The sequence below is a fragment of the Pristiophorus japonicus genome, chromosome 8 (genome assembly GCF_044704955.1).
Source record: "Pristiophorus japonicus isolate sPriJap1 chromosome 8, sPriJap1.hap1, whole genome shotgun sequence".
NCBI classification, from domain to species: domain Eukaryota; kingdom Metazoa; phylum Chordata; class Chondrichthyes; family Pristiophoridae; genus Pristiophorus; species Pristiophorus japonicus.
The window spans coordinates 104,813,042-104,836,064 of record NC_091984.1 but is presented as its reverse complement, the minus strand read 5'-3'; the positions used below and the strand labels follow the sequence as shown (position 1 = coordinate 104,836,064).

The following is a 23,023-nucleotide window of genomic DNA, read 5'->3' as shown; positions in this document are numbered from 1 at the left end:
TAGGAAGATGGTTTATTTAATCTTTTCTTTGCTAATAAATGTTTATTCAGGTTGGATTTATTTGTATAATATTTGTAGAAGTATAAATAAGATTTATTGTAGAATTTAATGAGTTCCCTTCCCCCCACCTCGTTCTGGACGCCTAATTTGTAACCTGCGCCTGATTTTTTAATGTGTAGAACAGGTTTTTTCAGTTCTACAAAAATCTTCACTTGCTCCATTCTAACTTAGTTTGGAGTACGTTTTCACTGTGGAAACTTTGAAATCAGGCGTCAGTGGCCGGACACGCCCCCTTTTGAAGAAAAAATTCTGTTCCAAAGTAGAACTGTTCTACCTGACTAGAACTGCAGAAAAAAAAATGTGGAGAATTGCGATTTCTAAGATAGTCCGTTCTCCACCAGTTGCTCCTAAAAATCAGACGCAAAACTTGGGCCCATTGATACAAGGAAGTATATCCTTCCTTCGATAAGGATACGAAAACTGTGCACAGTACTCCAGGTGTGGTCTCGCCAAAGTTCTGTACAATTGTAGCAAAACTTCCTTACTCTTGTACTCCAACCTCCTTGCAATAAAGACTAACTGCTTGCTGTTCCTGCATGCTAATTCTGTTTTTCCTGTATTAGGACACCTAAATCTCTCTGATCATCAACATTTAATAGTTTCTCACCATTTAAAAATTATTCTGTTTTTCTACTCTTCCTACAAAAGTGAATAACCTCACATTTTCCCACATTATACTCCATCTGCCACCTTATTACCCAGTCACTTCACCTGCCTATATCCCTTTGCAGGGATACCTTGGATGCTACCTTCCAATACACTGGGTCTGTTCCAGAATCTAGGGCATTTTGGAAGATCACAACCAATGCATCCACTAGCTCTGCAACCACTTCTTAGAACCCCTGGATGTAGGCCATCAGGTCCAGGGGATTTGTCGGCTTTTAGTCCCATTAGTTTCTCAAGTACTTTTTCCCTACTGCTTATAATTACTTTAAGTTCCTCACTCTCATTAGTTCCCTGCTATTTTTGGTATGCTTTTTGTGTCTTCTACTGTGAACACACATACATTTGTTTATAGTGTCTGCCATTTCCTTGTTCCCCAATATAATTTCTCCTGTTTCTAAGGGACCAATGCTTACTTTTGCTACTCTCTTCCTTTTTACATACTTGCAGAAGCTCTTACAATGTTTTTATATTTCTTGTAATTTACTCTTGTATTATATTTTCTCCCTTATCATCAGTTTTTGGTCATCCTTTGCTGGTTTCTAAAGCTCTCCCAATCTTTGGGCTTATTACTATTCTTCACAACATTATGGGCTGGATTTTCGAGGGGTTTGCGACGCGATTTGACCTGGACGGGATCCTCGGCTCCTTGTTTGCGGCGGCAATGGGAAGTATTGTCAGGTAGAGGTGCGCTGGACCTGTAACGACACAGATTGCGTTATCGTCCAAGTTTCGGCACCCATACGCTGCGCCCAGAATAGCAACAGCTGTGCAGCCCTGACAGCAGCGGTAAGTTAGAAAACCTGCAAAAAAGGTGTTAAAGTTTTTATTTAAAAAAAATTTTTCAGCTAAGGGTCTTGGTAATGTTGTTATCATTTTCTCCCCCCTCCCAAGGCCCCTCTCACAGCGCAAACAACCCCGCACTAAAGTTGGCGGATCACTATTTGCGGCGCGAATGATTGTGCAACGCCTCCCTTACCGATGGTGCAGACGCCAAAGGCTTAAAGTTCGGCCTAAAATCGGCAACGCAGCGAAAACGGCAATTTTCACGTATCGCTACAATTTTCACCCCAAATCCCGAAAATCCAGCCCAAAAAGCCCCTCTTAATTTAATACTATACCTAACTTCTTTAGTTAGCCATGGATGGATCACTTTTCCTATTAATTTTCTCAGTGGAATATATATTTGTTGAGAATTGTTAAATGTTTGCCACTGCTTATCAAAAGTCATGCCTTTTAATCTAATTTCCCAATCTATCTTAGCCAACTTTCCCCATATACCTATGTAATTGACTTTATTTATGTTTAAGGCTCTAGTTTCGGACTTAAGAATGTCACTCAAACTCAATGTCAAAGTCTACTATATTATGATCACTCTTCCCCAGAGGATCCTTTACTATGAGATTACTAATTAACCGTCTCATTACACAAAACAAGATCTAAAATAGCCTGTTTCCTGGTTGGTTCCATGATGTATTGTTCTAGGAAACTGCCATGAATACATTCCATGAACTCATCCTGCGGACTACCCATGCCAATTTGATTTGCCCAGTCTATATTAAAATTAAAGTTTCCCATGATTATTGCATTGTAACAAGTACTTATTATTTCTTGATTAATACCCTGCCCAATGGTATAGCTACTGTTAGAGGCCTATAAACTACGCCCACCACTATTTTCTGCCCCTTGTTATTTCTTATCTCCACCCATACGGATTCTACTATCTCACCACTGTCCTTATGTCATCATTTATCAGGGCTACCCCATCCCCAGCTCCTTGTCCATTCTTGGTCACCTTGCAGCTACATCTCGGAGACAACTATTATGTCATACCCATTTATCTTTTGTGCCATTAATTCATCTTTGTTAGGAATGCTTTGTGCATTCAAGTAAAGAGCCATTAGTTTTAACTTTTTACCAACATTCCCTGCTTTCACCTTATTCACTGATGCATGCACTATAATCATTAAACATTATGGGCTCAATTTTCCCCAATGCCGTTTTTTGGGCCCCGACTACTCTTTTTAAAAAAAAAAAACAACTAGCAAGTTTCCCCCTTCTATTTTTTGAAATTGGCGCTGCGCAGCCTTTAGGTTCGGGGGTGAAGCCTATTGTCTGCGTCGAAAAAACAATGCCCTCCTCTTCTGCGCATGCGCGAAAAGAAAAGGACGTTTTTGACATGACTGCTATGGGCGCGCATGCAGTGTTCGGCTATTTTTAAAGAGCCAGTTGTGCGTGAGATCTTTAATTCTGATTGGCAAAATCGGAGCTGCAATACAAGATGCAACGTGGCTCAAGGATCAAGAATTTCTTACAGGATGAAGTGGAGGCACTGGTTACTGTAACTGAGGCCAGATGGCACGAGCTGGACACCAGCAGAGGTCACGTAAAAGTTTCACCAAAAGAAAAGAAGAAACGCTGGAATCAATTTGTAGACGATTACTGTGCAATGGAGACCACTCCGCAGTCTCGACGCCAGTGCAAAAGGAATTGGCAGGACCTTGGTCAAGTAGTTAGTGCAAGCAATATTTTCATTTATTCAATGGAATTGCAATTGTAAATGTGACCATCTGTATATGTCCCACCCAGCAGAAAAACACCCTCTCTTAAAAAGTTATATTTTCATCTTTGCAGAGGAAGGTGGCACACAACAAAAGTGAAAGCTTCCACCTCCCCCAAAGATTCTTTTGAAGCCGAGCCCCTGTATCCGGACGAGGGACTGATTCTGCCGGCTGACGCTCCAACCCTCGAGCCCGGTTTGGAGACATTCGGTGGTGGCGTGGCGCTTTGAAAAAAATCCAAAATTAAAGAACTGCATTAGATCTCCATTTTCTGAATTTTACGTTTGAAAAAATTTTCATGGTGCATATTTATCGTGTTCTTGACTCCCTCCAAAACTTTGCATAAAAACAATGGCATCTTTCTGTGCCGATTTTTTAATGTGTGCCGGTTTTTCTTAAGTGCCCAGAAGGTTTTTTGGGAGTGGCCACATACGGCGTCCTAGGAAATATTTAAATTGGCCAAACTTGCATAAATGTAAAAAATTGGCGCAGAAATCAGGTTACGCCCCCATGATGCAAAAAAAACTAACCTAAAAAAATCGTAACTGAGTTACGCTGGCGCACAATCTTTGGGGAAACTTGGATATTTTAATTTGGGCCAATAAAACAGCGCAGATAACAGGGGGAAATTTGAGCCCCATGTCCCTCCCTGTCACACACTGCTTATCTTTACTCAATTCAGTACACTGTTCGATTGCCTTGACTTTTCTCTTTAGATTACTAAATTTCCACTCACCTGCCTTTTCACCCTTTTTAGTTTAAAGCCTTATTGACAGCTCCATAGTTAATTTAATAGGAGGGCACCTATATTTATTTATTTTTTGGCCAATAAACACACTGAATGCTTCTTGCTCAAAGTTTAAAACAAAAACACAGATTCATAGTGCACAGAAGGCGGCCATGTGGCCCATCATGCATGTGCCGGCTCTCAAAGAACTATCCTATTAGTTCCGCTCCCTAGTTCTTGCCCCATAGCTCTGCAAAATGTTCATTTTGAAATATATATCCAATTCCCATCCAATTATTTTGATGGGAAAAAAACTGCTTTTGGAACCTTCAAAGGGTTAATACATAGGGTACACTCAAATCTAGTTGTTAGTTTCTGGTTCAACCTTGTTTTTTCAAAAAAGATATAAAAGATAATATTTGATCATTAGGTGGCTGTTCCTGGTACCCTCTGTTGCATTAACTAATGACTTATGTTGATCATAACCAGGAACCCTGAGCGGAAAATAAAGGCTTCCTAACTGCCTGATCTAACTGTTTTTATTAAATACTGTGAGCACTGCAAAGGAATAAACATAAAGCCCAAAGCAGCCTTTTCCTTAGAGATTCGTTGCTTTTTTTAGCATTAAAAATAGAAATAATTTATAAGCAGCATGAACACATTAGCATATTAATCTCATGAGAAAATTAGTTCATATAATATTCTTGTATTTATTTAAATGTCTGAGCTTCCCAGTAATACTACTTTTGAAGTACAATTACTATTTTGATATAGGCAAATGTATTTGTGGCAAGTTGATAATGCGGTTAAGAAGCAAATGGGATACTTTGCAAATATCACTAATCACTGGTTAGGCCTCAGCTGAAATAGTGTACACAATTCTGGGCACCACACTTTAGGAAGGATGTCAAGGCCTTGGAGAGGGTACAGGGAGATTTACCAGGATGATACCAGGGATGAGGAACTTCAGTTATGAGGAGAGATTGGAGAAGCTGGGATTGTTCTCGAGCAAAGAAGGTTAAAGGGTGGCCTAATAGAGATATTCAAATTGATGTGGGGGCCTTGATAGAGCAAGTTTCCTCAGACAAGTAGGTCAGTAACCAGAAGTCCTACATTTAAAATAATTGGCTAAAGAGCTAGAGGGGAAATGAGGAGGAAACTTTTCACAGAGGATTGTTAAGACGTGGAACGCACGACCTCAAAGGGTGGATGAGGCAGATTCCATAGGAATTCTCAAAAGGCAATTGGACATGCACCTGTAAAAAGACACATTTTTAGGGTTATAGGGAAAAGGTTGGGGTATGGGGCTAAATTGAACAGCTCTTTCAAAGAGCCAGCACAAGCACAATGGGTCAAATAGCCTTCTTCTGTGCTGTAAGATTCTAAGACTATATGTTGTCGGCAGTTTCCATGAAAGGACAACACCAGATTATTTTTTTTGTTAGAAATGAAGCTGATGAATGTTGCATTTTCAGTGGGCGAGAATACATCCTACAAAAGGATTGCTTCTGGTCCACGAGCAAAGGTATTTTTTACACATTGCTACTTAAACAGCCCACTGACTAACCTCTCTCCCATATTGCTGTCACACGGTAATTTTCAGCCAGCATCCTGTTTCCAAGTGTGGGAAATCGAGGCTGCAGGATCCTGCACAAGTGTAAGAGGTCCTGCATCAGCACAGGGCTGCAAAGTAAAAACACCACAAAATTTAACAAGAATACTGTCACTCTCTTCCCCTCCATTTTGTCATTCAGTGTCAGTATACACTCCAAAATCAAGTATATCCAGTCAGCTGAAGAATTAAAGCTTCTCTCACTTTGTCCCAAACTCAGAACAGCATCCCAAACTACATCAATGTGAAATGTTGTACTTTGTACATAAGTTAGCCTTATAACCTCTTGGTGAGTTTAACAATTATTGTGCCAATTTAAGGACAGTGTTGTGCTGTGGGTTCACACCTACTAGCAACTAGATTGAGACTGGGGCGGGGGGGAGGAAGAGGGCAGAAAGAGGTAGATGAGACAGAAAGGAGGACAGGATCTTTGTTAATTTTGTGTTTCTTTTTATGTACGTGGTGTGTCACTTTATGCGTGGGGCTTGTATTATATTGTGTTAACATAAGTAGCCCACTCACTGCTTTTCCATGCGTCTCCAATTGCACATCTTTGCACTATGCCACAAAGGAAAGCAAACAGGACTGGTAGACCCCAGCCTCAAGTCAGGCAGTTGCAGGCTTCCCCTAAAAAGGGGGTGCTGAGTTCCCCATTTATTAGGGAAAACATGAAATTGAATTTTAAACTCCCAATAAACAAGGAAATAATACACAATCTTCAAGCAAAATGAAAATGGGGAAGGGTATGACTCATTCCACAGTGACATTCACCTGTTTATATACAGAATCGCTATTATAAATGTAAGTGCTGACATAGAAGTTACCAAAAATCATGACAAAGGGAAATAATCTTTGTTGACAGGACATGCACACAAGATTTTTATAAAAGTATGAGAAAGAAAGAATGAATAAATATAATGCTTCTATAACACAAAAACTTGCAGTTATACAATGTCTTTAACTTTTAAACCATCCCTTGGCACCTCACTGGAGCATAATCAAATGAAAACTGACACCGATCCAAAGGAGGAGATATTAAGTTGAGGGACTAAAAGCTTGGTCAAAGAGGTACATTTTAAGAAGGGAATGACTTGGATGGGAGAAGCAAGACATAAATATATTTGGTTTGCCTAGACTCTTAACCAAAAACAAAAGAAAACATGATAGAAGCAGCAGCCATGCTGTCCATTTAAAAATCCCAGAATCTTGCCCTCACTACAATTTACATGAAATGATTGAACAGAAATGTTCTAAGTTGAACCAAGACAAAGCCCTACTTCTGTCAGTGTACAGTATCTAGTAGTATTTTAACTTAAGACATAATGGCCCAGATTTTGCAGTCAGCAGCGAAGGGATGGCACTGTAATTGAGGTCAGATGGCACGAGCTGGACACCAGCAGAGGTCATATAAAAGTTTCACCAAAAGAAAAGAAGAAACGCTGGAACCAACTTGCAGAAGATTACTGTGCAATGGTGACCACCCCAAGGTCCGGAGGCCAGTGCAAAAAGTGGTGGCAGGACTTTGGCCAAGTAGTTAGTGCAAGTAATATTTTCATTTATTCACTGGAATTGCAATTGTAAATGTGACCATCTGTATGCCCCACCCAGCAGAATGGCACCCTCTCTTAAAAAGTTGTATTTTCAGAGGAAGGTGGCACACAACAAAAGGGAAAGAACTCGAACAGGAGGAGGCCCGGCAAATCTGCACCCACTGACACATCTGGAAGAGAGGATCGCTGCTTTGATGAGTCCTGCCTGGAGAAAAGCAACCACCACTGCACAAGCTGGGCCCTCAGTCAAGGGAGAGGGCAAGTCCTGCAAATTCCACAGTCTGGCTTAGCTAAATGCTAAGTACTACGTGGGCTAGCTATGCTTCGGTTCATGGGGATGCCTTCGTCAGCTACGCTTCGGTTGATGCAATGTGTTATCATTCATTGTGGTCCTTCAAATCAGAATGCTGCCTGCGCTGTGTGAGCCTATTCATGCCACCCTGACCCCTCTGCTGCCAAGCATGTGTCTGTTCTATTTTGCAGAACTTGAGGCCAACCCTGACAAGGCTGAAGCCGATGCAGAAGATGATTCAGACGCGGACATACCTGAAGAGGAGAACATCTTCCAATCCCACCTTGCAGACCAAGAGCATGGGGGAAGAGGGAGGTAATAGATGAAACCCCTACTGTTGTACTCACTCTGGAGGAAGTGCAGCTGCTGCCCACTGAGGTGCCAGCCCCTTTCACGAGTGGCAAGAGGATTGGTGGGACATTCCATGGTTTCCCACTGTCCAAGACTGGGGATTCCATGGGATGCAGTGAGCCACACCCAGGGTGAGGAGGGGAAGGAGAGCTCGACAGTGCTCTCCTGAGGTGCAGGATCTAACAGATGTGGTTCAGATGATGGCAATGAGTGTGGAGTGCATTGACCTTACACGATCACTCCTGGATATCATCAGTGGGCTGGGTGATGAGGTATCGGGACTGTCGGGAGAAATAGGAACACTATCCGGGAACATGAAGGAGGGAACGTTGCAGGAGTTGAAACACTGTTGGTGAACGTGAGAGGGGGAATGTCATAGGTAGTTGATACACCGTTGGTGAACATGAGGGAGGGAATGTTGGCGTTAGCTGCTGCAATAAGGGAACACGCCCAGAATCAATTGCCAACTCCCACTCCAATCCCCAGACCAGCCTCTTAAGAGGCCCAAGCCGGGCTTTCAACCTTACCGCCTGCCCCCCACCCCCCTTCAAAAGAATAAACTAGGTACCAACCCGAGAAATGCTGCACCACCAACTGTGGATAGGGGTGGAGTCAACAAGACCAAGCACAGTGGGCAGTCTTAGAATAAGGTGGAGGACAGCTGGGTGCAGCCTTTCTTTGCCGCTGTTATTATTGTTGTAACTGTTCTCAAATTAAAAGTTTTTTGTAAGTTTGTAAGTGATCTTAACTGAAAACTTTAAAGTTTGATACAAAAATATTTTTATTAAACTTAAGTACAAACAAGTGTTAAACTTTTGAATAAAATATATTTTAAATTATAACAATCATTTCCATTATTTGTTCCATTAACACAACACATTACGGAACAGGTCCAAACAGTAAACCTGGTCCATTCAGAATAGTTACTGCTGAACCTTCAGGCAGCAAAGCATTCACGGATGAGCTGCTGGTGCAAGGCTCGAGCTGTCGTGCTCCGGGTTCAGGTAGGTGCATGGCTTCCTCCTCCTCCTAGTCATCATCTGCATCTTTTTCCTCATCATCAGCCACTCTCACCTCAGGTGGATCTTCTGCTGCTGGTGTGTCATAATGGCTAAGTTATGCCAGCACACAACAGTGAACTGACCGACAATCTCAGGGGAGTATTGCAAGTAGTCTCCGGAATGGTCCAGGCATCGGAAACAGTGTTTCAAGATGCCAATGGTCCCCTCTCTTATGCTGCGCGTCGCAATGTGCAACATGTTGTATTCCCGGTCAGCTTCCGTCTGGATTACGCGGAGGGGCGTCATGAGCCAGGTGGCGAGGCCACATCCTTTGTCTCCTAGTAGCCAGCTCTGCCTTCTGGTTGCTGCTGAAACATGGTAGATATAGAGCTCTTGCGTAGGATGAACGCATCATGGGTGCTCCCTGGGTTTCTAGCATCAACTGACATGATGCAATGCATATCATCACACACGAGCTGCACATTAACGGAGTGGAAGCCTTCTCTGTTCCTGTACATTTTGGAATTCTCTAAAAAGGTGCTCACAAGGTGATGTGGGTACAATCAATGCAGCCCTGTACCTTTGGGAAGCCAGCAATCCTGGAGAAGCCCACAGCCCTTTCACACATTGCCTGGGCGGTCATGAGGAACTTTATGTAGTCACTCCTCCGGGCATATAGTGCAGCAGTCACCTGCTGAATGCAGATATGTGTTGCATGTTGAGAAATGGCGCACACATCCCCAGTTGTGGCGTGGAACAATCAGATGCATAGAATGAAAGTGCAGCTGTAACCTTCACTTCAACTGACAAAGCAGTCCTCCTGATGCTTCTTGGTTGCAGGTCTGCTTTTACTAACTCAGATCTCAGTTACAACTTCTTTGCGGAAACACAACCTTCTCACAGTCTGCATCACTCAGGTGCAGGTATGAATGCCTGTCTCCATACACCCGATGTAGGTAAGGCCTCCTGCCCATCATCCTACGTGCTCTGAGGTTCTTCACGTCGAATCAATCGTTTCCTCCGCAGCATCATCATCATGCAGAAGGCTTGCACGAGTTATGGCATTGTCAGTATTGCCCCCATGATTAAATTGTATCTTTGCAAGCAGCTCAAAACAGCAGGACAAGCTTCTTTGTTCTCTCTCCCCAACGTCGACGCCCTATGGACCACACCCAGGTCTGCGCATGCGCAATAGGTTTGCTCAGCATGGGAAGCTAGGCATTCAAATGAGGACATTTGGGGCAACAAAGTCTAATGCAATTCTTTAATTTTAGATTTTTTTCAAAGTACCACCCCACCACCGATTGAATGTCTCCTTACCGGGCTCGAGGGCCGGCAGAATCATTCCCTTACCTGGACATGGGCTCGGCAACCCCCCGCCCCAAGGCTTCTTTTGATGATGCGGCATAGTGTAAGGGTTCTCATCCTTCCAGTTCGGCTTCCACCCACACCCCACTCCCCCGAGCTTCTTTTGTTGCTGCTGCATAGTGTAAGGGTTCTCATCAGTTCAGTTTGGCTTCCACACACCCCCACCCGGGCTTCTTTTGAAGCCGAGTCTGCGTGACCGGGCGAGGGACCGATTCTGCCGGCCAACGCTCCAACCCTCGAGCTCGGTTTGGAGATGTTCGGTGGTGACGTGGCACTTTGGAAAAAAAATCAAACCAAAGAATTGCATTAAACTTTCATTTTCTGCATTTTAAGTTTGAAAAAATGAAGCTTCACGATGCATATTCGTAATGTGTTCTTGATTCCCTCCAAAACAATGGTGTCTTTCTGTGCCGATTTTTTGATGTGTGCTGGTTTTTCTTAAGTGCTCAGAAGGTTTTTTGGGAGTGGTCACATACGCTGTTCTCTGAGAAATGTAAGTTGGCCAAACTTGCATAAATGTGAAAAACTGGCGCAGACATCAGGTTATTATGACGCAAAAAAACCCCGAAAAACATCGTAACGGAGTTGCTCTGGCGCACAATCTTTGGGGAAACTTGGATTTTTAAAATTTAGGGCCAAAAAAAACGGCGCAACTCACTGGGGAAAAATTAATTATATTTTAATCATTTTACAGACAGTGAAATAAAGATTGGGACATAAAAGGTAGAAGCTGAAATATCAAAGCTTAAAAAATAAAATAAAAATGTATTTTAAAAATCATGGAATTTTTATATGTTCTTCTGAGGGAATGAAACTCCATACATAAAATTAGTTTTTCAGGCTAGAGCGTTGTTCATCAGTAATTATGATATTAACTTAGTTACATCTCAGTCAACAAGGCTTAACATTTTCAATGGTTGGACAGCGAGAATAGTGCTTAAAAAGTTGAAGTTCACGTCAATTCACTGATTCTGGTTTGAGCATCTGAAGACTGCAATAGCACACTCTGTGGAGGAACAGGTATCACTGACAGCAACTCCCAGATTTCTGCATTTAACTGCACATGTGTGTAAGCCAGAAGTTGCTGTCAATTTTACAGTGATGACGGCAAGCGCTGACAGTTTCGCACCAATACAACCACAAATTCTGGGCCATTATATTGAAGTGCCACAGACTATAGATGTGTGGTATCTGTGAACACGAATGACCCAATAGCTATAGAGTCGATAGCAGCAAGACCCACTTTTATGGTTGTTCTCTAGAACCCAAGCTGTAATGTAAAAAGGGCCTGAATATTTATGGCTGTTTGCCAGATAGAATTTTTGTTTCACTCTTAAATTCTGAAAGGTAAGCCACCCTGACCTAGTGGATAGTGTGTGCTTTAATGGGCCTTCCAGTATTTTCAAATCCTTTTTATACATTTGTTAATCTGTAAAATCTATTAAGAATCAGAGGGGCTGAAATTGGAGAACTGCCGCCGACATTCATCTCGAACTGCCCAGTGCCACTTTCGTCATGGCCTGGAGGGGAGAGCCGCCGGGCAGTGCCTGCCGACGTCAGCAGATGGCCGATGCACGCAAGTACACTCCCGCCCGCCGAGATGCCATATTCATGCGGGCGGGAGTCAGCTGGAATCGGCGGCAGAACGCCAATGGACCGCTGAGTGCAGGCAGCTCTGTCCTCAACGGTAAGTGTGAAGTTGCTGTTAAAGAGGTTAGTGAAGTTTATTTAAATTATTTCTTTTTTGGATGGGGTCCCCCGAAAGTCGTCAGATGCTTTTTTTTGTTTTTGATGCTTTTTATTTTTAGTTCTTCGACTTTCCCTGGGCCCGGCGGCACTTGGGTGACAAGCACCTTTGCCACTGAGAATGAGTGCTCCCAACGACTGCTGCCCAGATTGGCGGTGTACATCGCAGATGTGCTGCCCGCCGACCTTCGAGGGACCTGGGTGATGAAAATCCCGCCCAAAGAACTGCCAGGGACCTCGGCGGCCCTTTGGGCGGAACTTGGGCGGGCAGAGGCCTTCACCAAGTTCGGGCCCAGTGTCTTTTAAGAACATATAATCTGATCTTGAGTAAGTATTGAGACACTATAAACCACAACAACAAAAAGATCAGCAGCAATGTACTGCTACTACTTCATAGTGAGCTGCAAAAACCTCCCGATTTAAAGTCAAGTGTTTGCTGAGAAGTCCATTAATTTAAGATTCAAAAGAAATGATCAGAAGCACAGTTTTAAAACAGTCTGAATTCCAATAGGTGAATTACTTTACTGATGCCTTTATGTAACAACATAAAGATCCAAGCCAAGATGTGCAGCAGTGCTGTGTACCATCTATCAGCAAGGCACCAGACTTGGCCTATAGGCTGCTTTAAATTGTTATTGGGTCTTCCTACATTACAACAGTGACTACACTTCAAAAATATACTTAATTGGCTGTAAAGCACTTTGAGACGTCTGGTGTTCATGAAAGGCACTACATCAATCCAAGTCTTTCTTTCTTCCTTGGGTGAGCAAACCACATACCTGTACCACACTTTTCTGTCTGAAAAGTCTAGCTGGTCTCGCTGCAGATTGGCTGCAAAAGTTGATTCCAGCATTTTGCATGTGCACAGATGGTCGTTGTCAGCAACAACTAAGGCCATGATATCACAAAAGGAAAGTGCCTTGTATAAATATTGAAGTCGAGTTGTAACTACCAGGATCACAATGATGTCATTAGTACAGTGCAGTTACTGAAAAAATGAAGCTGTCCAGAAGATCCAGTAAGAAATAGTGGGCTCAGAATTGCCCAGGAGCTGCTCAGTTTTTTGGGGAGCAACTTGATTTTTCTGGAGTAGCATAAAAAATCCCCAATTTGCGCCAGTGTAAATGAGTTAGTTAGAATTTTTTTTTTAAAAAAGGGGACGTTACCAGCCACCTATGCCCATTTTGGCCATTTAGTCCACTTTGGACAGCTAATAGTTACTCCAAACTAACTTAGGCCAACGTATGTGGCCACTTGTGGCCGCACAGAAAACCCTTGCGGAGAGTTAAGAAATCAGCGCAGGTAGGTACTAATGACTTGACTAAAGAATGTGAATAGGATCAAACAGCAATACAGGACATCATATGACAAACTTCGCAAAGTTAATTTACTATACAATGGAAGCTTAAACTACAAAAATAATAGTAAAGAGACAAAATATATTTACATAATTTTTCCAAAATATCCAAATAAAATATAGAAGTACCTCCTGCTCGTAATTCTTATCATCTTATGTAGGAAAGTATTATCAACAGAGTTAAGGAAAGTCTCGAGTAAGCTCATTAAAATTACTGGCTACACAGTCATCACCGCCCCCCCCCCCACCCTGCGATCAAAACTCAAAACTCTTTCTTCCCCCCCCCGCACCAACCTGTCTGTTGCAGCCTTAGCCTGGGAAGGCAGCGGGCCGGCTTGTGCGGCAGGCCACGCGGCCCGGCATAGGGGTAGGATGCATTGGGTCCCACGCTGCAGCACGCATCATCATCGGCAGGAGCTACTGCGCATGTGCAAACGCCCAATCAATTGGCCACTCCGTGCCAAGCCCCGGGAGAGGCAACATAGCAGCCAGAATCAGGGGAGATTTTTGTAGGCGCCATTTTCAGCCCACAAAGTCAGCACATCTCTGGTGAGTGCGCCGAAAAAAGGGGTGGGCCAAATTTGAACACAGTGAAAGGTCTTCCTGGCCATTGGTCTTAAAAATCCAATAAGGTTAGTTTAGCGATATTGCCAGTGGCACAATAACAATAGAAGAGCAGCTCAATTCCCCATGAGCAGCATGATAAAGAACATAGGCACCATAATCAGCCATCTGTGTTTCTCTTGGCTGAGGTAGAGTGTAGCGTGAGGAGCCATAAAAAAGGAATTAACATTTTTAAATACAAGTGCAACCTATAGTCATGCATTAACTCAGGTTTCACAATCTGTATTATACATAATTAAAAAACATGCTTAATTGATAGACCAATTGCTACAAATTTGGCAACCTCTAATTGTCCAATCAGATACTAATCTTGTTAGAGTTTAATATTACAATTTGAGACTGATAATGGGCTAAATGCAGGTATTTGAGTGGAATATTGAAACTGCAGAAGAATTCCTAATGCAATATTAAGCTTTATAACGTAATTAACTCCTAGTTTCTCTCTTAATTTACATGATCTATACAAATGACCCAAACTTCCATCAAACCATTCAGGTTATAATTAATTTGCACTGCAAACATATTACAGTGAGTATTACTTTGGGTTTGCTTTCCAAGTTTTCTCCCTCTTGAAGGTTCTAACTCGAGATGAAGTAAGGTTCTCAGGCTGGTCCATCTTCTAATACTATAGAAATATCTCTTCATTTTCCTTAGGAAGGTGTTCTATCATTTTTCACGTTAGATTAAATCCTTTTGCCATTTACCATGCAGCAGTTTTCAAGAACAGTACAGACAAAATAAAATCCTAACTTTAACAAGTTTAACAGCAGCACATCTGCTCACCAAAACCGATCTCTTTTGGGACGAATTTCAGTGGTGGTCCAAAAACGAGCATGACTGATAGCTGCCTTAACGCGCTCGTCCTGGTCTTCAATGCGATTTGCAGGATCCTCAGCTATGCTTAATATCTGCTTAGGAAGACCCTCTATCAGTTTAGACTTGGTCAGCCAAAGAGCTTGTTTAACACCTGGAAACAAAAATAAATCCTGTGTGTGCAAATTTAAAGAAAGGCAACACTACTGTAGTAGAACAGTAAGCTCATCACAATTTTTAAAATTTATATAGATACCAGTAAATTGCCTGTGGCATTGCCCACAGTCAGATAATGAATACATTTCTTTTTATACACAAAATGGCAATGGAGTTTGGAAAGAGGCTTCAAAAAATTGCTTACAGAGCCACATAGTGGCCTGAGCCTGCAACTACAATTGTAAAAGTTGCAGTAGCATAAAATGACCATAACTTTTTACAACAGGATATAAGGTTTGTGGACAGGAAGAGTGTGTCCTATACAACATGTTTAATGATACATACATGCAGTTATATATAATATTGTTCCGCTGTTTTACTCCCAAATTTGAGTGGGGATTTCCTTGATGGAATTCCTTGCTACTGGACAGCTTCTTTCAGTGCTGATAAACAGCATAGCCTGCCAGAACATTTCCACCACCATCATAGTGTGACCTATGTAGCTGGGATTCTGGTATTAGTACCACCCTTCTCTGGCCCTAAACAATGGGACATTGTGCATCAGCATTTCTTTTCATTGGCTATTCCAACTGGGGCAGGTGGTCAGAAGTGACGGGTATCCCTGGGAGTAAGTAACCAGCAGAGAAGGATTCCACTGCTCACACTAACCTACCTTACAATATTGAAATTACTCTATGAAATAAAGGAGAATGCTTATTTTCTTCTGTAATGAAAAGCTTAACAAGGTCATATTCTTAATAATTCAACTTTTCAAAGTATGTGTACCCATGATTGTTGGCAAGTCATTAACGAGGGGAAAACAAGCAATCGTCCACATTTCATTAGATGAATTTCCTTCCCAAGATGACTAGTTGTCGCAATGTTTTATCAACCTACTCGAGAATGGTGTTTAAATTACAAAAGTGCACCATGATAATGGGCATTATATGAAATTAATTTGTAAGAACATGCAGTAAATACTGCATTCATGTCACTTAATCCAGCAACCCCTACTTTAATTACTGTAAATCAGAAAATATTGCTGCAAAGTACAAAAATGTATTAATTATTTTTGATTCATCTGTGAAAATGTTGGTAGGCAGTGACAAATACAATTACTGTGATAGAGCATTTCTCACTTCATATCGGAAGCATCCTGTGTCAACCTTCGCACAGTAATTTGAGATTACAACTCACAAAGTGATCAGGTAAATTAATCATTTATTATGCAGACTAAAACAAAGAACATATCATTACACTTTACACTGTGGCAGTATACTCTACATTATCATTGTGATGTCTAGAAAAAGAAGGGAATGCTCCCAAGAAATGTCTAGTTTGCTCAAAAGGCACATCTTCAGTGAGAAAAACATGCATTCCACCAAATATGGTAGAAGCGCTACATTGAAATGAGAAAAAGTGGTTAATTTAAAATCATAGCAAGGTCTGGAATGAAATGAATATCCTAAAATGTATTTGATAGCAAAATTTTCCCAATTTACTGTCATGTATGCTACATGGCCACTGTTGGTACTATCACAAGGTGTGCCACCAGAGGGCACAGCAGTGGGAGACTTGTAGGTTACCTGTACAGGTGTGCCTGGCCTAGTATAAAAGGCAGGCCACCAGGTGCGATCCTCACTCTGGAGTTAACTAATAAAGGACTAAGGTCACTACAGTTCAAGTACAACACATTGCCTCGTGGAGTCATTGTTAGAGCATCTAAGGACATAACATTTACAATAATGTTATTCCAATTAAATACAGAAGGAACAAGAGAAATTAGAGCCTCATGAACTCCTGAAATGAATATATAGTGAAGTCTACTTAAGTGATGTTTCCACTCAGTTTTGATTCCTCCAAGCAGAAATACACCTGATCGTTAATTTTAATTTTAAATATAGTAGCAATATCAGGAGACATCAGGGAACTGGAGAGCAAGTTACAAAGACTTTCAATAACCATATTTAGACACAAGCTGCAGGTGGTTCAGGAGATTCTGGCTGGGCATCCCTACTGCAATACATAATATTTGCAGTCTAGTACAGGGTAATCACATACTACATACAAATACATTAACATTTTCTGAGCATGGTGCAAAAAATTGTGCCTATTGAGCACAGGATATGCTTATATCTAAAACCAAATACTTCTAGGGATAGTTTGCAAGTAATTTTAGTTTCCTCATCCATTCCCAATCAATCATTCACCTTTCTCCAGTTTCATGCTTCACCTGATCCTTGGCAGTCTGTTGCATCTTTACTCTACCCAAATGACGAGCTCTTTATACCAAAGTTAGATTCTCATTCTATTTGGCATCCCATCCAGGTAAATGTCCCCAAAAATACCCACACTTTGGCCTCAATTTTGGACCAGCCCGTTTTTCAGCGCACTTACCGGAGTGGCGCCGCTTTTCTCTGTTCAGAAGTGCGGCGAAAAATTTCCTTCCCACTTTGGCCGCTGACGGCCTCTTCCCTGTGGTCACGCAGCGTCGCCAGTCGTGTTGGGGGTGGAGCCAGCGTCCTGCGCCGAAAACTGCCGGGACGTCTACACATGCGCAGTGGAGTGTCCGCACAGTAGCTCCTTGCCCCCAGCATCTCCGTGTCTTGCTGCAGCAGCCCTGTGGGACCCGATGCCGGCCACTGGAATCACTCCTCACCCCTAGCCTAGGCTGAGTGGCCTCCCGGTACGATTTCTAAGAGATCGATCGCACCGGGAAGCCACTTGGCCTGGGCATGGGGCGGGCAGGAGAACTGATAGTAATCATCCAGGCAGAAGCACTATCAGTTCTCCTGCCCGCCCCATGCCCAGACATTGTGGCCTCCCTCACCAGCTGGCCCGCTGCTTTCCCGGGCCGAGTTTGAAGATGAAGGTAGGACTTACTTCAACTTTTTATTTCTTATTGTATTCTTATTACTTTTTGTTTGCAAAGTTTGGTGGTTTAGGTACAGGCAGGTCCTCTCTGCTTCCCTCCCCTATCCCAGGCCGAATGTCCTCCGACGTACCTATCTGCACAGATTTCTTTAACTCTTGCAAGGGTTTTCTGAAGTGGCCACATATGCTGGCCTAAGTAGATTTGGAGTAACTATTAGCTGGCCAAAGTTGCCTAAATGGGCAAAACTGGCATAGGTGGCTGGTAACTCCCTCTTTTGAGGAAAAAAAACTGAACTAAAAAAAATCGTAACACTGATGCAAATTGATTGTGAAAAATGGGAATTTTAAAGTTATGCCAGAAAAACCAAGTTACTCTTTAAAAAAAACGAAGCAACTCCTGGCCAAAATTGAGGCCTTTGTTCCCTGTTCCACTTCATTTAGGTATCATTCTTTCAGTCACTCCATCCCCATTCTCTGAAACTGACTCCTTCTATCTCTCCAGTTTCAAAATCCTTGTCTTCAACCAGACTTTTGCCTACCGGCAAATATTTCATTTTCCCTCCAGCTGCGATGTCTTTCAGTAAGTGAGAGCACCATAGTTTAACATTTGGATACAGTTCAGGAACTGTTTGAACTGACTGACATGCAAATTGTGTCAATAACCACTGTTATCTCTCGAATTTCAATAAAGCTGTTAGAAATATGAAATTTACATCCAGTTGAAATGTGAAAACATCCAGCAGTACAGGTACAGATTTTGTCATTCTAAACTTGGGATATTCTTCGAGTCTCTAGTTGCACTTTAGGCTTATTTTGCACTCGTGCCTTCTAGCTCTACAATCACAGTATAACTTAAAATAACCTCTGTACATTTTACATTCCTGGATCAGAGGTCTGTTTTTCTTTCAGTGAAAACAAGTTCAACCCTGTAAGTCTCTCTCTCTCTCTCTCTCTAACTTGGAACTCCAACTCCTGGGATCATCCTTGTTGCTCTTCTCTGAATATTCTCTAATGTATCCATGTCCTTTTCTCAACGTGCATCTTTAAATAACCAAAGATGCAGCAAATGCAGTTTTACAAACTAATTACAATGTGTAGCTTATAATCAAATGTCCTTAAGATTACATTCTTGTCCTAACCTTGATTCCTATATGCCACTCAGCAGCATCCTCAATGGCCTCACTCCCTTTTCCAGCGAACATTCTAACTACGCATTTCATCCTACCCCCTACCTGGTGTGGTGGCAGCATAGCCGTCATCGGCAGCTCCTATCTAGGCCCCATTCCTATGTCACGGTCTCCTCATTTTAACATATCACCCTCTTGCCATCTACTACTCTTCCAAGCTCCATGATGATTTATTTGCTGAGATTGTATCTTTTTCTCCTTCTTTAGTGTATAGCCTTTTAAATTAATTTTTGTAAAAGCCACTAGCTTTGTGATTTCTGTACTTTGATCCCTAAATCTCTCTGGTCATCCACAGTTCCTAGCTTCTCGCCATTTAGAAAATATTCTGATCTATCTTTCGTACTTCCAAAGTGGATGACCTTACACTTTCGCATATTGATCTCCATCGGGCACAGTTTTGCCTACCTCACTTAATTTATCAATGTCCCTTTACAACAATCTGCTCCCATCTTTTTTTTTTTCGTTCCTGGGATGTGGGCGTCACTGGCAAGGCCAGTATTTATTGCCCATCCCTAATTGCCCTCGAGAAGGTGACAGTGAGCCACCACCTTGAACCGCTGCAGTCCGTGTGGTGACAGTACTCCCACGGTGCTGTTACAGAGGGAGTTCCAGGATGTTGACCCAGCGACGATGAAGGAACAGTAATATATTTCCAAGTCAGGATGGTAAGAGACTTGGTGGGGAATTTGCAGGTAGTGGGTGTTCCCATGTGCCTGCTGCCCTTGTCCTTCTAGGTGGTAGAGGTTGCAAGTTTTGGGAGGAGTTGCAGCACATCTTGTAGATGGTACACACTGCAGTCACAGTGTGCAGGTGATGGAGGGAGTGAAAGTATAAGGTGGTGGATGGGATGCCAATCAAGCAGGCTACTTTGTCCTGAATAGTGTTAAGCTTCTTGTGTGTTGGAGCTGCACTCATCCAGGCAAGTGGAGAGTATTCAATCAGACTCCTGACTTGTGCCTTGTAGATGGTGGAAAGGCTTTGGGGAGTCAGGTGAGACATTCGCTGCAGAACACATAGAACATAGAAAATAGGTGCAGGAGTAGTCCATTCGGCCCTGAGCCTGCACCACCAGTCAATAAGATCATGGCTGATCATTCAACCTCAGTACCCCTTTCCAACTTTCTCTCCATACCCCTTGATCCCTTTAGCCGTAAGGGGCATATCAAACTCCCTTTTGAATATATTCAACGAACTGGCATCAACAACTCTCTGCGGATGAGAATTCCACAGGTTAACAACTCTCTGAGTGAAGAAGTTTCTCCTCATCTCGGTCCTAAATGGCTTACCCCTTATCCATAGACTGTGACCCCTGGTTCTGGACTTCCCCAGCATAGAGGAACATTCTTCCTGCATCTAACCTGTCCAATTCCGGCAGAATTTTGTATGTTTCTATGAGATCCCCTTTCATTCTTCTAAACTCCAGTGAATATAAGCCCAGTCGATCCAGTCTCTCCTCATATGTCAGTCCTGCCATCCCGGGAATCAGTCTGGTGAACCCTCGCTGCACTCCCTCAATAGCAAGAGCATCCTTCCTCAGATTAGGAGACCAAAACTGAACACAATATTCCAGGTGTGGCCTCACCAAGGCCCTGTACAACTGCAGTAAGACCTCCCTGCTCTTATACTCAAATCCTCTAGCGATGAAGGCCAACATGTCATTTTCCTTCTTCACCGCCTGCTGTACCTGCATGCCAACTTTCAATGACTGATGTACCATGACACCCAGGTCTCGTTGCACCTCCCCTTTTCCTAATCTGCCGCCAGATAATATTCTGCCTTCGTGTTTTTGCCACCAAAGTGGATAACCTCACATTTATCCACATTATACTGCATCTGCCATGCATTTGCCCACTCACCCAACCTGTCCAAGTCACCCTGCAGCTTCTTAGCATCCTCCTCACAGCTCACACCGCCACCCAGCTTAGTGTCATCTGCAAACTTGGAGATATTACATTCAATTCCTTTGTCTAAATCATTAATGTATATTGTAAATAGCTGGGGTCCCAGCACTGAACCTTGTGGCACCCCACTAGTCACTGCCCGCCATTCTGAAAAGGACCCATTTATTCCGACTCTTCCCATCTGCCAACCAGTTTTTTATCCACATCAATACATTACCCCCATTACCATGTGCTTTAATTTTTCACACTAATCTCGTGTGGGACCTTGTCAAAAGCCTTTTGAAAGTCCAAATACACCACATCCACTGGTTCTCCCTTGTCCACTCTACTAGTTACATACTCAAAAATTCTAGATTTGTCAAGCATGATTTTCCCTTTCATAAATCCATGCTGACTTGGACTGATCCTGTCACTATTTTCCAAATGCGCTGCTGTTTCATCTTTCAGGCTAATTCCCTGTTTTCTCTCTCCCTCCTTTTTTAAAAAAGTGGTGTTACATTAGCTATCCTCCAGTCCATAGGAACTGTTCCAGAGTCAATAGAATGTTGGAAAATTATCACCAATGTATCCACTATTTCTAAGGCTGCTTCCTTAAGTACTCTGGGATGCAGCCTATCAGCCTTCAATCCCATCAACTTCCCAAACACAATTTCCTGACTAATAAGGATTCCCTTCAGTTCCTCCTTCTCGCGAGACCCTCGGATCCCTAGTATTTCCGGAAGGTTATTTGTGTCTTCCTTAGTGAAGACAGAACCAAAATATTTGTTCAATTGGTCTGCCATTTCTTTGTTCCCCATTATAAATTCACCTGATTCTGACTGCAAGGGGCAGCCTCTGACCCACTCTCATTGCCACAGTATTTATGTGGCTGGTCCTGTTAAGTTTCTGGTCAATGGTGACCCCCAGGATGAAGATGGTGGGGGATTCGGTAATAATAATGTTGTGGAGTGTCAAGGAGAGGTGGCTAAACTCTCGTTTGTTGGAGATAGTCATTGCCTGGGACTGGTGTGGCACGATTGTTACTTGCCACTTATCAGCCCAAGCCTGAATCTACGCTATTAACTGTGAATTGGACAGTCAATATAAGCAAGGGAGGATAGAGGTGATGGGCGAGCAGAATTTAGTGTAGAACAGAATACTGAGTTTTGCAAATGTTGGCGGGTAATGAGAGTGGCGGATGGGTAGCCAGTAAGAGGATGTTAAAGAAATTGAGCTAGAGGTGACAAAAGCATGGATAAAGGTGTCCACAGCAATGGGTCTGAGGTGGGTCGTGTTGTGGAGAGGTGGAGTTTAAATTTCAGGCCGAGGTCAAACAGGGTGCCACAATTTTGCACGATCTGGTTCAGCTTGAGCAAGTGGCCAGGGAGGGGGCTGTAACCCGTGGCAAAGGGAACAAACTTTATGCCAGGGGTGCTGAAAAGGATGCCATCGGTCTTTCTGGCATTCAATTCTAATTAATGCCTCTAATTCCCAAATAATATTTCCAATGCTTTGCACAGTTGCAGATAAAACAACTTTAGCACATTCAATCTCCCCGCTGGCCCCTTTCCCCTCAATACTGCATCGTAAAGCTGGGTCCCTCCTGACGAATGACAGCGGGAAGCGTCTGTACCTCAGTGGAACGGGCCAGCTTCCCGTGTGTCCGGCGATGGCCAGTCTAGCCCAGTGCAGTCCTTACCCTCCAACACCTTGGTTCTCTGGTGGAATGTATAACACGGCTTCTCCTTATACAGCGACATCTCCTCATACTTGGGCCCCCGGTGGTGGAACGGGTCTTTCCAGCCTCTGTCCCAGACCGGGTACTTGGGGTCGGTCAGTCCCGGCACGTAGTGCATCCTGTCCCAGTATGTGATGGGCTCCAGGCCGGGGATCTCCACGGGCTCCGACTTTATCTTCGGCCGCTGGGCCCGGGTGAACAGACCGGCAGTGACACTGAGGAGACGGCGGCCTGACAACACCGGCATCAAGTGTGCTGCTCCAACACACAAAGCCCCGCTCCACATCGCGGGAATTTTTCTTTAAAACCCGTCGGTTAATCCGAGGCTTCGGGAGAAAAACTAGGCCTTGCCGCGTTACTCTGGCAACAAGGTCCCGAAAGGCATGGCGGCGTTGAACTATGAACCCGATTGTCGGGCAGGGGTTGATTGACATTGGAACTGACCATACAGATTTAGAATAAT

The 23,023-nt window shown here is 43.1% G+C and overlaps 1 protein-coding gene across 1 annotated transcript in view; it reads right to left on the bottom strand.

The window, feature by feature from the left end:
* The window catches only part of mrpl37 (mitochondrial ribosomal protein L37), a 37,988-nt gene extending 15,037 nt beyond the window's left edge, over window positions 1-22,951 (bottom strand). The window contains exons 1-3 of the mRNA XM_070887228.1: window positions 22,522-22,951; window positions 14,696-14,879; window positions 5,579-5,694 (exon numbers count right to left, since the gene is read on the bottom strand). Coding sequence (XP_070743329.1) covers window positions 5,579-5,694; window positions 14,696-14,879; window positions 22,522-22,846 — 625 coding nt within the window. The 5' untranslated portion in view covers window positions 22,847-22,951. The remainder of the gene's footprint in view (window positions 1-5,578; window positions 5,695-14,695; window positions 14,880-22,521) is intronic.
* Between the last annotated feature and the right edge of the window lie 72 nt (window positions 22,952-23,023).